The following is a 16,020-nucleotide window of genomic DNA, read 5'->3' as shown; positions in this document are numbered from 1 at the left end:
CTACTCCATACTCCCTTCTTCTCCAACCACTGCAAACCACTCACAATTTCCTGAACCCAGTACGTTCTCTCATATCACAGTGCCTTTGCACATGCCAGTCCTTCTTCCTGGAATTCTATAACCTATTCCTTTTCCCTCATCACCTCCTGGCCTTGCATACTTGACAAACTGTTATTCACTTGTTCAGATTCTATTCAGATTGCTTCTTCCTGGGTGAACCTACCCCATGACACAACCTAACTTAACAGCCAGCGTTCCCTCCTCTGTGCACCTAAACACTATTCTATATACAGGCTGCCATTTATACTAGCCTGCAATAATTTTCTTACATATCTATCTCCCACATTATATACTGATTCTATCAGAGTGACTGCTTTATGCTCATCAGAAAGAAGGTATTCAAATGTGTATGTATGAATAAATCACTTGGCTGTACACTTGAAATGTTTTTATATACCTTTTTGTTTTTCGATTTTTTAAATGCAAAATGAATATTTTTCATGATTAGACTTAAATTATGAAATTCAATTCCAACTTTAAAGAAATTTTTAATTAATTTTTTTATTGGAGTATATAGTTGATTTACAATGTTGTGTTAGTTTCTGCTGTACAGCAAAGTGAGTCAGTTATACATATATGTATATCCACGCTTTTTTAGATTCTATTCCCATATAGGTCATTACAGAGTACTGAATAGAGTTCCCTGTGCTACACAGTAGGTTCTTATTAGTTATCTATTTTATATATAGTATGAAATTAACAACACTGTAAATCAACTATACTCTAATATAAAATAAAATTTTAATTTAAAAAATTTAAAACATTTTTAACTAAAAAAAAAATTAAAAAAAAAAAGTTGATTGTCCCTCCTGGAAAGAAAAGAAGAAGAAGAAGAAGGTATTCAATAAAGATTTTGTAAATAAATATTAGAGAAATATCTGTTTCCACTATGGGGAACAGACAGTAATGATGATCAATCTTCACACCTGAATTTCATCTCTCATGAATCTATGATGAACTTGTTTCCTTAAGTTAATACTCAGTCCTGCATGGTATGTTCCACAGGCTAACTTCAGTTTCTTAAGTTCAGCTGTAACTTGTTCTGTCATTCTTCTAGAAGGACAGTAGATGATAGCTGGACCTTCAAATTCCCAAGCAGAACTAAAGAAAAAGAAGAGCAAAAGGATAAACATATACATATAGGCTTCAGACCAGTTTGGGTTTCACCTAATTTAATTTTCTCTTTCTTTTTAAAATTTTAATTTAATTTCATTTTAATTTAGTTTTTAAACTTTAATTTTCCTTTTAGTAAAAAACTAAAAGGAGAAAGCATATAAAAAACAATGACATATTTAACAAATACCTGAAACATTTTAGACACTCAAACGTGGAAATAAATTCCCCATTAAACCCAAACAACTTTGACTTCACTTTTTTGTTCAAATTAAAACCAGAGACAAGTTTATTTATTGAAGCGGAAGCCTTGCTAAAAACCTGTAAACTAATGGAAATGCAGTTACCGTCCTTTGGAATTGCAAAGCACTAGATTAACAATTAGTCTTCATTTATATAAGAAATGTAATGTTTACATAGGAGAAGAAATAAAATTTATATTATTCTTATTCCCTCTTATGATTGTAAAATTGAATTTCTATATCTGTTTACTAAAAAAGCAAGAACTTTCATGCAATAGTAAAAGATCATTTTTATAGTTCAAGGAAGTATTTACTAGTATCTTGAGGCTATATGACCATTATAGAAAATAACATCTGTTAGAAAGCCTGTTTTAGAAACTTGCGCTTACTTATTAAAAGTATAAATAATGATCTCCATAGAACATTTATTTAATTCCTCAACATATTCATTTATGTAAATACATTCATTTATGCTGACCTAACCAATATAAAAAGAATATACTATTTAGATTTAGGAAAAGTTATTTTATTTAATTTTTAACGTGCAAAACCTGTGATACAATTTCAATTTTTAGGAATCTATTTTACAAACACACACATCTGCCAAAAGATACATATACACAAATATTCACGACAAAACAATAATAGTGAAAAATAATCTAAATGTTCATGATCATATACATTCATACTACAACATGTGAAGTAAATATTTAAAAATTAAATGTATATAAAACCTTTAAGAAGGACTATGGTAAAAGTCACTGAAAACTTAGAGGGGAAAAATTAGACAGTAACTTTACTCTACGAGTCTTACTGAATAATCTACTCAAAGCAATTTTTGAGAGTGACCAAATGGACTTCCATGTCAAAAATTCATAGTAGATAACTTCATAGAGTGAAAAAAATGCAAATTATCTTTTTAATGTATAAGAATCTCATTTAAAAAACATTTTTCAAAGAAGGAAAAATTGTACACCAAAATGTGAATATTGTAACATCCTAAACATTAAACATAATGTATAGAAAGATAGCAGCAATACTTTATATAATAGGAGAAAACTGCAGAAAAAACTGACATACTATAGCAACCTAACAACAATAACAACAACAACTGGGAACACATATTTGCACAGTACAAAGAACAGACGCCTAAAACGCTAAATGCAAAAGTATCAACAGTAATAATAACTGAGGAATGGGACTGGAAAAAAATCTATGTACTCTTCAATTTACATGCATCTGTATTGTTCAAATTGATACAAACAATGTGGATCACTTTTTACATTAAAAAAAGCAGAAAATACAAAAATCTGAACTTATAGAGCAGAAAAATCAAAGCAGTAAAAATTCCTATTGATTACAGCAGTGAAGTGGCTGGTAAAAGGACCTCACTCCTTGTCTTCTCTGAAGAAAGAATTCAGCAAAGAGACCAAGATTGTGAAGCAGATACAGCATTTATGAGAAGCAAAGTATATGCAGAAGAGCACATGGGCGAACTCTCAGAGCTAGCTGCACCCAATAGGGGTGACTTAGATCGCATATATGGGGCAGTCTTCCAGGTTTTCCCTAGCCAATCATCTTGCTTGTGCCCATATTTGGCCTGACTCAGGTTCCTTCCTGGTCAGCTCGAAGGTTTCTGGGAGGTTGGCAGGACATATTATGGGCTGGTGTCTCTTCCCTCCTTTGGCCCCTCCCCTAGAGTTGTGTTATCTGGAATTCCTTAGGGGACAACTGAGGACCTTCTCTACACATGTATTGGGCTGAGAAATCCCCTTGACCACAAGAATGAGGAAACTGTGGTCTCAGGGCCCCAATGCTCCTTCTGCCATCTTATCTCAAAGTGACAGCAGAAGACTGGCTGCAGCTGCTCAGCCTGGGGCCCATCTATCACCTACCTCAAATCCCGTCTGAGAGGTGTGGACCCCAAGGAATCTTTATTGGGAGGATGAAGGGGGAAGGTCCTTCTGTAGCTTCTTCAGGCTGCCACTGGGCTCATGGACCCTACCTAACTGGTGCCGTGGAACTCTCACCCTGCCTTGTCAAGGGACCCCAGAAAGGCTTCTGCTGTTATCCCAGCAGTATCTGTTTCAGGGACTGGCTAGCATCCCTGCATCACCATCATCTTGACATGGAACTGCTGCAAGCTGGAAGAAACAAACTTAACAAGCAGATTTAAAAGGCATGGGCCAAAGATCAGGAAAAGGATTATTGCAACTAGAGGCCCAAACAGGGGTAAGAACAAGGTTACACTTGGTAACACTCCTCTGATTGCAGTCCAGATAGAGTCAGTGCTTGGGTATCCCTGTCCGAAGGAATGAAGCCATCTGGCATGGTCAGATGTCCTCTTCTACTAGCCTAGTGGTGTTGATGTGGGTACAACATGTCTTATTAATAACTGCAAATACCCCTCTCTGTTCAGCCAGAAGAAAGTCCAAGGTCAGTCTGTTATCCATTACTACATCAGCTGAGGAACTAACAGACAACAAAAGTTTGGAAACTGCATTCCCTGTGGACCTACTCAGCGTTAACAAGGTTATCCAGAAGTCTGCGGAGCACTGCTTCATGGCAAGCAAAGCCTTCCCAAGGGGACGCCAACCCAACAGCAGCTCCAATCCCTGCCAAAATGAGGCCAATTGCCCTTTTGCGCCAGGGGTGGGTGATATTATGGATGGTAATACCTAGGTTCCTTTGATTACTCAGTTGGCCTAACGTACACTGTCCCATAAACAGAGCACTGTCTACACAAGGAAAGGCTACAGCTAATCCCGGGAAAGGGAAAGAGGGATTGGGGTTGTTCTGATGAGGCAATGGGTTTATGTCTAGACCACAAAGGAACAGACATCCAGAAGGGGCACATGCCTGACGCACTGTTGTAGAATTAAACCAATTCTCTAGAGAGCCTGCCCAAGAGGGGATCCCGTTACAGCTTGGGGAGGGAGGCCCACCATTATATGAGGGTGCATGAGGGGTGGGGACCCTTCCGTAGGCCTTGGGTTGGGGGGACCTACATTACACTCCAGACAATTGGTGTTTTTCCTGCCCAGTAAGTACATATCCCATCTGGGCTTTGTCCTTGTTTTTTAGTCTTTGATTGTATTTATGGTGAGGGCACCAATGGGTGAGATTTCCACCTGTATCTTTGTCAGGGCGGGTGAGAACAATTAAATTGTGGAGTAACAGAAGCATTGATCAGATTCTGAAGGTTCCCCAGAGTGTTACTGCAAGTTTTCACGCTGGTTGCATAGGGGCAGCGGCAGCAAGACAAGCTAGTCTTATTGCAATTTAAAGTAAGCGTGTGGTTCTCATCAGATCTATTGACGCGAGGGGTTAAGGTCTAAGCATGGAAGCTGCGCTAGGGACGGACTATGAACTTTAAGAGTAGGGTTAGAAGGACCCTCAGTAAGGTAAGGTCGTCACTGCTAGGTGTAAAGATTAGCTTGTTTTTAACCCATAGGCATCGCTCTGAGGATAGGGATGACAGATCCAGCACTGGGGCAGATTTTATCCCTGAGCTGTAATTCTTAAGAGATTTACTACTGTGTTGGATTCCCATTCCCCTGACGTGGATCCCCAAAAGAGGGAGAGAAAAGTTAGGGTGATTGATAACTTCATCATGGCATCAATCAGGGTTTTAATTTCGGAAGCAAACAGATAGCAAGTAGCAAAGAAACATCAAAAGAAATCATATAGTAAACGAAAGCCCAATAGCAATTATGGTGTCCCAGCCTACCATCACTTATCTTGTTTCTGTCACCCAGAGAGTCCCAAAGGAATCCATGTCAAAGCGAGAGTTTACTTATCAATGCGGTTGTCATTGGCTCAGGGATCACCTTCTAGAAGGGGTATTTGAGGGTTTGGGGTAGGTTCACAGGAATAGCTGGGATATATGTCTTCGGGTTCCTGTAACGTATCAGTGGAGGCAGGTTTAATCCTGGACAGACGGACCCAACTCGTGACTCCCTGGAGCTTAACTGCTGTAGGGGTGCTCAGCGGGACTTGTTAAGGACCCTTCCACTTTGGGAGTAGCTGGGCATCAGGGGACTCATTCTTTCAGGTCTTTAAAAGCACCCAGTCCCCAGATTTACAATGGAGTGACTGGGGCTGTTATCTGGGAGCTGGGTTCTGTTTCCATGTTCTTTTATGGCCATTTGGACCTGGCCCAGGTTTATAATGTATTTAAGATGGGCTTGGTTTCTGGGTCAGTTAGCATGTCCAGGGTGAGGAGTGGCCTTCCATGTGTCATTTTCAAAGGGACTCAACTTAATAGCTGTTTTAGGGCCCCCCCTGACCCTTAGGAGAGCTATTGGCAGCAGGCGGTACCACGGTTCTGATGTTTCCTGACACAGTTTGCCCACGGTTTTCTTTAGGGTATGACTGGCCTGCTCTGCCTTCCCTGAGGATGGAGGTCTCCAGGACGAATGCAAGTGGTATCTGATTCCTAAGGCCTGTGAGAGCTGCTGGGTAACCCTGGCTTTGAATGAGGGTCCACTGTCACTCTGGAGGTGGCGGGGTAACCTGAACCTAGGAGTGATTTCTTTTATTGATAGAAGTGTTCTAGCCACCTTGGTTGCCTTTTCTGTCCTACTGAGGAAGGCCTCTGCCCATCCAGTGAAAGTGTCTTTAAATACTAATAAGTATTTGAAGCCTTGGGAAGAGGGCACCTGACCGAAACCCATTTGCCAGTCCTCTCTTGGGTAAGTCCCACGTCACTGGGCTGGGCTAACAAGAGGGGTTGGGGGTGCGGCTTGAGGCTGCCTCCGGATTATGGGTGGTGCAGAGGGCACAGGCTCGAGTAACCCTTCTGATTGTCCCTGGGAGCCCGTTCCTGTAAAAAGCTGGAAAACCACAGCAGACATGGCATCCCTCCCCAGATGGAGGAATCATGTGGCCCTTTAATAATTTTCCATTGGTCAGAAGGAGGTATGAGCAATTTTTGATCTATGTGCCACCAGCCATCTATTCCCTTAGTTCCCCCTTGGTCTCGTGACCAGGTCTCTTAGGAAGTTGAGTATCTGGGTACAATGTTAGAAGGGGCAAGGGATGGGATCAATGCCATTTCTGTTGTGGGTATCAGGGCTGCTTTCTTTGCTTCCTGATCTGCCCTGTTGTTCCCTTGGGTAATTTGAGAAGTTCCCTTTTCATGTCCGCGGCAGTAAATGACTGCTACTTGTCTTGGTTTTTGAACCACTTCTATGAGATGTAGGCTCTCAATCCCATATTTTATAGGGGAATTTTCGGCATTCAAAAGTCCTCTTTTGGGCTTCCCTGGTGGCGCAGTGGTTGGGAGTCTGCCTGCCGATGCAGGAGACACGGGTTCGTGCCCCGGTCCGGGAAGATCCCACATGCCGCGGGGCGGCTGGGCCCATGAGCCATGGCCGCTGAGCCTGCGCATCCAGAGCCTGTGCTCCGCAACGGGAGAGGCCACAGCAGTGAGAGGCCCGCGTACCAAATAAAAAAAAAAAAAGTCCTCTTTCCTTCCAGATAGCTATGTGGGCATGTAGAATAGGGAAGGCATATTTTGAGTCTGTGTATAAATTTACAGTTTTTCCTTCCCCTAGGGTTAAGGCTCGGGTTAGAGCTATCAGTTCAGCCTTCTGGGCTGAAGTGTTGGGTGGCAAAGGTTTCACTTCTGTGACACTATGAGCGCTCATGATAGCATACCCTGCCCTCCTGACCCCGTCCTTAATAAAGCTACTGCTGTCAGTAAGCCATTCTTCCTCAGGGTTTTCTATGGCTTGATCTGTTAGATTAAACCTACAGGCACAGACCTGGTCAAGGGTTTCAAGGCAGGAATACATTAGTTCTGGGCTGTCAGCAGGCATCCGTGCAGCTGGGTTGAGGGTGCAGCAAGTTTTAAGGGTTACCTCTGGGGAGTCGAGGAACAAAGCCTGGTACTTAGTAAGGCAGCCTCCAGTTAGCCAATGGTGGCCTTTGAGCTCCAGGATCCCTTGTACTTGATGGGAGGTCTGGACTTCCAGTGGCTGTCCAAAGGTAAGCTTGTTAGCTTCTTCCTATGAAGCAGAGGCAGCTACTACCCAAAGGCAGCCAGGCCAACTTCTAGTTGTTGAAAAAATAGCCTATAAGCTGAGGAACTTCTCCAACTTCTGTATTAGGACCCCCAGGGCTGAACCCTGCTTTTCAGCCACATACAAGATGAATGGCTTTTTTCAACTGGGAAGACCCAGAGCAGGAGCTTTCGTGAGGGCCTGTTTGATACTATTAAAAGTTTTTTCCTGTTCCCCAGTCCAAAGTAATGGTTCTGTATCTGGGCCTTTAGTAGCTTCACACAGGGGCTGAGCCATTAACCCAAATCCTGGGATGCCGATTCTGTAAAATCCTGCCATGCCTAAAAAGGTACAGAGATGTGTTTTTTTTGTCTTTGGAGCACTTAGGCCTAATTTAGCTTGTTTTCTGTCTGGAGATAGTTGTCTACTTCCAAGGTTTATAATGTATCCCAGGTATTTAACTTGTTGCTTTGAGATTTGTGCCTTTTTTCTGGGGACCTTGTAACCCCGGGTCCCAGGGAAATTAAGAATTTCAGTGGTGTTCTGATCTGAGGCCTCCATGGAGGGGCTACATGTTAATATATCAAATCTACATACTGTAGAATAGCCCCTTCTTTTAGGTGCATTTCCCTTAGTTCCTTTCCTAGGGCCTGGGTGGACAAGTGTGGGCTGTCCCGAAGCCCCGGAGGCAGTACTGTCCGGGTGTATTGCATCTGGCCCAGGTGGGAGTTAGTCCACTAGAAGGCAAACAGATATTGTGAGGAGGGATGAACTGGGATGCAAAAGAAGGCATCCTTGAGGTTGAGCACAGTAAACCATTTAGCATCCTCAGGGACCTGGACGTTACAAGGATTGGCCATGAGGGGGTGTGTACGAACCACAGCATCACTTACTGCTCTGAGGTCATGCACTATCCTATGTTCTCCATTTGGCTTAACAACGGGCAGAACAGGGGTGTTACATGGAGGCTGACAGGGCACCAAGAGGCCATGTTGTAAGAAGGTATCTATGAGGAGCTGTAACCCTTTTTTGCTTCCAGTCTTATGGGGTACTGTCTCTTGGTAGGGTACGTGGCTTCTGGCTTAAAGTTAATTTCCACAGGTTGGGTGTTTATGGCCCTCCCAGGGACTCCTCTGTCCCTAACTGGTTCACTGGTTGGAGAATACGGCTGGGAACAGGCCCTTGCTCTTCTTGTTGATCTGCCTTAGTCAGGGTCAAGATAAGGGGCTGCTTGGGGCCTCCTAACTGTAATATGGCCCCAAGGGAGCCCAGAAGGTCTCTCTCCAGTAGTGGCATAGGACACTTAGGGACAACCAAAAAGGCATGTGAGATCAAACACTGCTCAAATTGCCAAGGGAGAGCCCCAGTGAAGTAATGGGTGCAAGGCTTTCCGTCGACACCAGTCACTGTGCAGCTTTTAGAGGAAGGGTCCAGCGTGAGAAATCAGGCCAGAGTATGTGGCTCTGATATCAATTTAAAAATTGATCTTCTTATCTGCCACATCAAGAACGACCCACGGCTCCTTGATGGAGACAGACATCTCATGGGGGAGAGCTGCCAGAATCCCAGGGCCACCTCAGTTGCCCAGCACGGCCATCTCAGGAGTGGGGGCCCCTCTTCCCTGTCGGGACCAAAAGCAGTCCCATCTCCAATGACCAGTCTGTTTGCAGACTGGGCATGGCCTGGAGGGCTCCTCTGGCATTCACGGGCCCAGGGACCGGTTGACTTGCATCTGAAGCATTCGCCCTTGTTGGTCTTACCTCCAGACCGATGGCTGAACCTTCTTGGCCCCTTTGGGTTGCCCTGAAGTTGCAAGGTAACGTCAACTTCAACAGTGTGTCTGACAGCAAGGTCTACCAGTTTAACTTGCTTGAGCCTTGGCCTGCCTCAGCTCATGCCGAGTTCCTTCCTCCTCCTCAGTTTGATCTCGATTATTAAATACCCCAAAGGCTACGTCTAGGAGTTTGGGCATAGGGGTTTGTGGGCCTAATTGTAACTTTTAGAGCTTTCACCTAATATCAGGGGCAGACTGTCTGATAAAATGTTGTCCTAGCAGGGACTGACCCTCAGGAATGGAGGGGTCTATGTGAGTAAATTTTCTAAGACCCTCCACAAGCCGTCCCTGAAAGAAGGCTGGGTTTTCTTCTTTCTCTTGGGTCACTTCCATGACCTTTTCATAGTTGACTGCTTTTCTAATGCATTTTCTCATTCCTTCTAACAGGCATTGAACCATGTGGTTCCTGGCCCTCGTTCCCGCCAGGGACTTATAATCCCAAGGGGGATCCTGATTTGGGACTGCGTCCCCACCCATATCATAAATGTTGGGCTGGGCCCTGGAGAGCTGATCAGGGTGCCCCTGGGCTACTGTCCAAATCCTTTGCTTCTTTCTCCTCATGGGTACAGCAGGTAGATAGTACTATTTGGACATCTTTCCAGGTTAAATCAAAGGCCAGGGTTAGGGCCTGAAATCCTTCAATAAACCTACTAGGGTCTTCAGAAAATTGGCCCAGCCTTTGTTTGCACTGGGCTAAATCGGTTCAGAAGAAGGACACGTGTACTCTGATTGTGCCTTCGCCATTTGCCACTTGCCCAAGAGGGCATATTCTCCCTGATCCTCGGTGATAGGAAGTCCCACTACGGGTTACCCCCGTAGGACTAGTTTTTTCATCCTGGGGTACCAGTGTGTATAGAGGGGCATAGGGAGGCGGGGTTTGGGATTGGCCAGGGGGATCCCGAGAAGCAGGGGTACTTGTAGGAGTAGGAGAGACTTGGTTTCCTCCTGAGAGTTTGGGGGAGTTAAATGAGGACCGTCTAGAATGTCGAGAGAATTCTCTGATTCTCCAGGCCTCTGATTACCAGAGCCGCATAGAGCAGGATTCTGGTAAGGGGACATGAAGGCCTGGACATAGGGAAACTCAGTCCATTTTCCCAACCTACAGCAATACAGATGCAGTTGCAAGATGGTTTTATAATTTAGAGACCCATTTTGGGGCCATGTTTCTCCATCCCCCAACATATAAAGGCCAGGCAGTCTATAGTAAAACTTAAGCTTTTTTTTTCTTAGCCCATCTAATTTAAAAAGCTTCCAGTTCTTAAGGACACATCCCAGAGGTGTTTCTTCTGGCTTAGAAGGGGATCCTCCCATGTTGAGCAACCTGCAACCAAGGATGAAGAGGCTCACCTAGGAATGGAATCCAGTGTCTTGGAAACATTTACCAGAAGGCTTTAATTTGGAAGGGGTCCAGAGTGTCCCCTAGATCCCCATCAACCCTGAATCAGACGTCTCTGGTTGAACTTAGTTCCTTGTGCAGAGAAAAATGTTGCAGTTGCCAGGGATTCCTTGGGGAGGATATTTTGATTATATAGTCATTGTCCTATGATTATTTTTCTTACACTGGGGTGTATCCCCCGGGACCAGGAGTCTAAAAGATTCAGAACACGGCTGCATGGACTCAAACAGCCCAAAAGGCCGATGTGGAAGAGCACATGGGCAAACTCGCAAGGTGAGCTGCACCCAATAGGGGTGGCTTAGATCACTTGCATGGGGGCAGTCTTCCACGTTGTCTCTGGCCAATCATCTTGCTTTTGCCCATATCTGGCCTGACTCAGGGTCCTTCCTGGGGCATCACACGCACCTCTCAGTCTAGATGGATTCCAGCACAAAGGCTTCTAGGAGGTTGGCAGGACATATTATGGGCTGGCATCTCCTCCCTCCTTTGGCCCCTCCCCTTAGAGTTGTGTCATCCCGAATTCCTTAGGGGATGACTGAGGACTTTCTCTGCACATGTGTCAGGCTGAGAAATCCCCTTGACCACAGAATGAGGAAATTGTGGTCTCAGGGGCCAATGCTCCTCCTGGCATCTTATCTCAAAGTGTCAGCAGGAGACTGGCTGCAGCTGCTCAGCCTGGAGCGCATCTATCTCCTACCTCACTATTACAAAAGGATTCACTACTTTGCTAAGAGGTTTACTAAAGACTGTTATTTCCTCATAACAATTTCCTGAGGGGGAAAAGAAATCTATCATCATTTAACCATTAAATTAGATAGGTGAGAAGGGCTGATCTAATTTAAATGCACCATGCATATAGAAAACAAATAAGATCAGAGTTTAAGAAACATGTTAGCTCAATGAAGAGAAAAAATGTGAATACTGATAAACAAATGGCAGAATTAAATGAAAGGAAGAAAATGAAAATAAAAGGTAATACTTTGAAGTCTCAATTTACCCTCCATCTCACTGCTCATTAAGAGGTAAATTTCTATTTGCCCAAGATCTGCAGAGAGCATTCTGACTCTGAGTGGTTCCCTGCTACGACAACTCTTCTTGGAGGATTGAAAATGGGTACAAGATCTTTCCAGATTTGCTTTTAGAAAAACCACTGTCACATTCAATATCAAAATCTTTGAATGGTCTTGGATGTTATCTTAAGGAGTCTGGCCTTTAGTCCACAGGAAAGGAACACCATGACCCAGGGATGTGCTTTCAGATGATAAATCTGAAAATCAGGGAGCCCTGAGGAACAAGGATGTCTGTCAGGAGAGACTATAACAGTCTGAGCTAAACAGTAATAAAAACCTCAGTTAGCAGAATTAACATGAAAGATAGTGAGAAGAAATTATTTACATAAGATATCATAAGAGGACAATATAATCACATCAGGAAAAAAAAAAAGAGGGTCAGGGGGAAATGCCATCGAGATTGAGAATACTATGGACTGAAAAGGATCAAACATTAGGAAAGTAAATAAGGATCTGACTGTGGATACTCTAACCTAAAATAAACAGCCTTCTTCAAGAGAAAGTTTTACCTTTAGGACAGAAAGAAAGTGAAGTATGATGTGTATTCACTTTGGAGAGATCCCTAGAGCAGGCAGAACATCCAGAGTATATTCATTACATTCTTGCTTTAATCTGAATACAGGACAGTCAAGCCAAGAGTGAACTCTACATTTAAATTCATCCTAAAGGACCCCAAGAGTTACCATAGGGTTTCCTTACCTAGGGTCAATCTTCTTTTTACCCCTTTCTGAAAAGAAAAACACTAATGATATTCTTTAAACCCTATTCTCCTCTATTTGTTTTCTGTTTATATTGGTAGGACAAACATTATTTCCATCTACTCTGACTTAAAAACACAGTTCATAGCACAAAAGTTATAAGCTTTTCACTGAGAAAACAAATCAGGGAATAAGGCTCAGGGAAGCTTTCTTAGCATACATATAAAATGCCTCCAAGCGGGGCTTCCCTGGTGGCGCAGTGGTTGAGAGTCCGCCTGCCAATGCAGGGGACACAGGTTTGTGCTCCGGTCCGGGAAGATCCCATATGCCGCGGAGCAGCTGGGCCCGTGAGCCATGGCCACTGAGCCTGCGCGTCCGGAACCTGTGCTCCGCAAAGGGAGAGGCCACAACAGTGAGAGGCCCGCGTACCGGAAAAAAAAAAAAAAAAATGTCTCCAAGCAAAATAAATAGGAAGAAGAGCTAGTGACAGTTTCTTCATCAGTAAAATGAAAATAATATGTAGCTTACTGAGCAGTTATAAGGATCAAACTAGATCACTTATATGAAGCACCTACGACAGTCCTTGGCACATGATATGGGCTCAAGAAGTATTTATTATTAAGATGACTTTTTAAATTCCTTAATACTCAAGTTAGTCATATAACTAGTGAACTAAACAGAATTCAGATAAAAGACTCATTTGTTTTTGTTGTTTGTCAATTATTAAGTGTATGTCCCCTTCAAGTAACAGTATGGAGTATAAAAATATTAGAAGAATTAGTTTCTACCTTCCTCAGTCACTGATTATATAACATTACACTTGACTTGAACCAAAGCTAAGCAGAATTTGAAATATGTTAAATATACATTAGAAGGAAATAACTTTAAAAAATAAAATACATTTTTTAAAAAGAAGAAAATAGTTACTAAAATTTATCAACCATGAAATTCTCACCTTGTCTTCTGGACAAGAAATTGCTTCAGATCCTGAAGGATGTTTCCTGTTTTTCGTCCAACTTCTAAATACAAGTTTGGTCGATCAAAACCAGTACAGGTAATGTGAGGATCCGTCAGTTTTAAGCAACGTACAATGTCTTCTCGGATTGAAGAACTTGCAGTAGCAGTCACTGCAACAATTGGAACCTGAAATAAGTAAAAGTGATTTTTAACCAAGGGAAGAGCTCAATAATTCCCAACATCTACTGCCTCTTAGAAAGAGACTGGAAGACAATTACAGGAGGAACAGAGGAACGGGGTTAAAAACGCAACTTTAAAATTATTCTCTTTCAAAGAAGAGAAGACCACTTCCTTCATACCTGTTTCTCAGCCTTTTGAGAAATCATTCAAATAAAACACTAAATTTGTAAGATTTCTAAATGCAATCTACCTTATTAAATTAAGTCCATTTATTAACTATCTACCTCTCCATTTATTATTTTTACATTTATAATAGTGCTGGTACAAATGAGGGGTATGTTATGTCTTATTTTTCATTAATCTATCATTCACAAATTATAAACCCTTCATTCACTGAAAATCTACCTATACAAAGCCCAAGTCTTTTTTGTCTCCTATATTAAATATATTGGTCGATGGCTTTTCAGATCTATTGTAAAAGAAAAGTTCTCAGTGATCTGGATAACCTCTCACCAGTTATAGTGGGTTAATCATGGCATACTATGTAAAAGAAAAAAGGAGAGAATGAAACATCTATTATTAACTGATTCCTTGAGCAACCGAGTCATGTTCTATTTTCAATCTAGCGAAGACTTCTTGACTGCGTTAGCAGCCAAAGCAGGAGGCACAGCAGGTACCAGGAAAAACATGAGTATGTGATCCTTCAGAAATTCTAAAGTGGGATAACAACACACCTCCCATGAAACTAGATTTAATATTTCTGTCACTATTATCATAGGGAGTTCTAATCAACTATGCTATTATTTCATAATCAGAAAAATTGTTCCTATATCATTAGCTGCTCGATATCCAAGATTACAACTTTCTTAATACTCTTTTTAGCTTATTACAAATACAGTAAATAATATCCTCATAACATAGTTCTTCAGAGACAATACATCTACCTCACAAATCAGTTTAAGCAATTATCGTACATACATGAAAATTTAAGTGCAATTTGTAAAAAAGCAATTACAGAATTTGAAAAACAAGATACAATTTATTAAAAACTATTTTTACAATCAATATAGCTTTGCTGAATTAAAAATTATCTCAAAGCTCATGTAAAAAAATCAATTAAGTTTGGGAGTAATTTTTTTTTTTTTTTTTTTTTTTTTGCGGTATGCGGGCCTCTCACTGTTGTGGCCTCCCCCGTTGCGGAGCACAGGCTCCGGACGCGCAGGCTCCGGACGCGCAGGCTCAGCGGCCATGGCTCACGGGCCCAGCCGCTCCGCGGCATATGGGATCCTCCCAGACCGGGGCACGAACCCGTATCCCCTGCTTCGGCAGGCGGACTCTCAACCACTTGCGCCACCAGGGAGGCCCTGGGAGTAATTTTTAAATGGGAAAAAATTATATCAAAATCAATGTGACCAGTAATTGGCATTTTTATATTCTCTATCCTTAAATTCTGTGAAATTATTTTAAAAATTAACTTAATTGATTTTTGGCTTACAATCAGACTGTTCTCTGAATTTAGAGAGTGTCTGCCTAACAACTTATATATGAATATGCCAATTTATAAAGAAGTTAGTTTCTCTAATCGAGGCTTAATATATATGTATATACCTGCTTTATGTCTTTATAGCGAATAAAAATATCTATAGCAAATATATGGCTGAGAATAAGGAAAGTTTAAACACTGAAGTTCTTAGGACATGCATATTCTCACCCTCACAACAACAAAGAGTTCCATCAATGTAAGTGCGTTACTCAATTTACAAATGCACTAAAAAATGCTTGTTGTTTAACTGCATATACACATAAAGACAGAAGTTTTCAGGATAGAGACTATTAAGAATAGAGGGCTTGATTTGTTTCTAAGCAATATAATGTATGAGTGGACAAGCAATGCTTTTGTGAAAAGAAGGAAATAAGCACGAACCATAGCACATGTTGAAGAAGTTAGTAGAAAAATCTGGCAAAAAGCAGCACAGTGGTGTAAAAATCTCGTTTAGAATCAATTGTCTGAGTTCAAAGCCTGCCTTTGCCACTAACTAGATGTGAGATCTTGAGCTGTTTATTTTTTTTTACACATATATATTTTTTGGTCACGCTGCATGGCTTGCAGGATCTTAGTTCCCTGACCAGGGATCGAACCTGTGCCCCCTTTGGTGGAAGCGCAGAGCCCTAACCAGTGGACTGCCAAGGAAGTCCCTTGAGCTATTTATTTCACTCTCTGAACTTTGGTATCCTCATCTATAAGATGGTTGCAATAACAGCAACAACCTCATAAAGTCACTGTGAAGACCAAATGGGATAAAAGGTCTAGTGTGCTGAACACAAAGGTCTAGTGTCTAGTAAGCACTCAAGAAGTGTCAGCTATCAGATATTACTGCAACAACTGAAAAGAATTCTACAAAAGAACTGCAGAGACATGGCCACTACTCCCAGACGTGCCACCGACTTTGGAAAGGGCTAACTTC

The 16,020-nt window shown here is 42.1% G+C and overlaps 1 protein-coding gene across 3 annotated transcripts in view; it reads right to left on the bottom strand.

The window, feature by feature from the left end:
• Positions 1–16,020, bottom strand: part of WRN (WRN RecQ like helicase) — a 134,064-nt gene that overhangs the window by 46,886 nt on the left and 71,158 nt on the right. For all 3 annotated transcript variants that reach the window (XM_060085979.1, XM_060085981.1, XM_060085980.1), the window contains exons 19-20: positions 13,374–13,561; positions 987–1,161 (exon numbers count right to left, since the gene is read on the bottom strand). In XM_060085979.1, coding sequence (XP_059941962.1) covers positions 987–1,161; positions 13,374–13,561 — 363 coding nt within the window. The remainder of the gene's footprint in view (positions 1–986; positions 1,162–13,373; positions 13,562–16,020) is intronic.

The sequence above is a fragment of the Mesoplodon densirostris genome, chromosome 20, assembly GCF_025265405.1.
Source record: "Mesoplodon densirostris isolate mMesDen1 chromosome 20, mMesDen1 primary haplotype, whole genome shotgun sequence".
Lineage (NCBI taxonomy): Eukaryota > Metazoa > Chordata > Mammalia > Artiodactyla > Ziphiidae > Mesoplodon > Mesoplodon densirostris.
The sequence above is the reverse complement of the archived record's forward strand: the minus strand, read 5'-3'. Positions and strand labels throughout refer to the sequence as shown.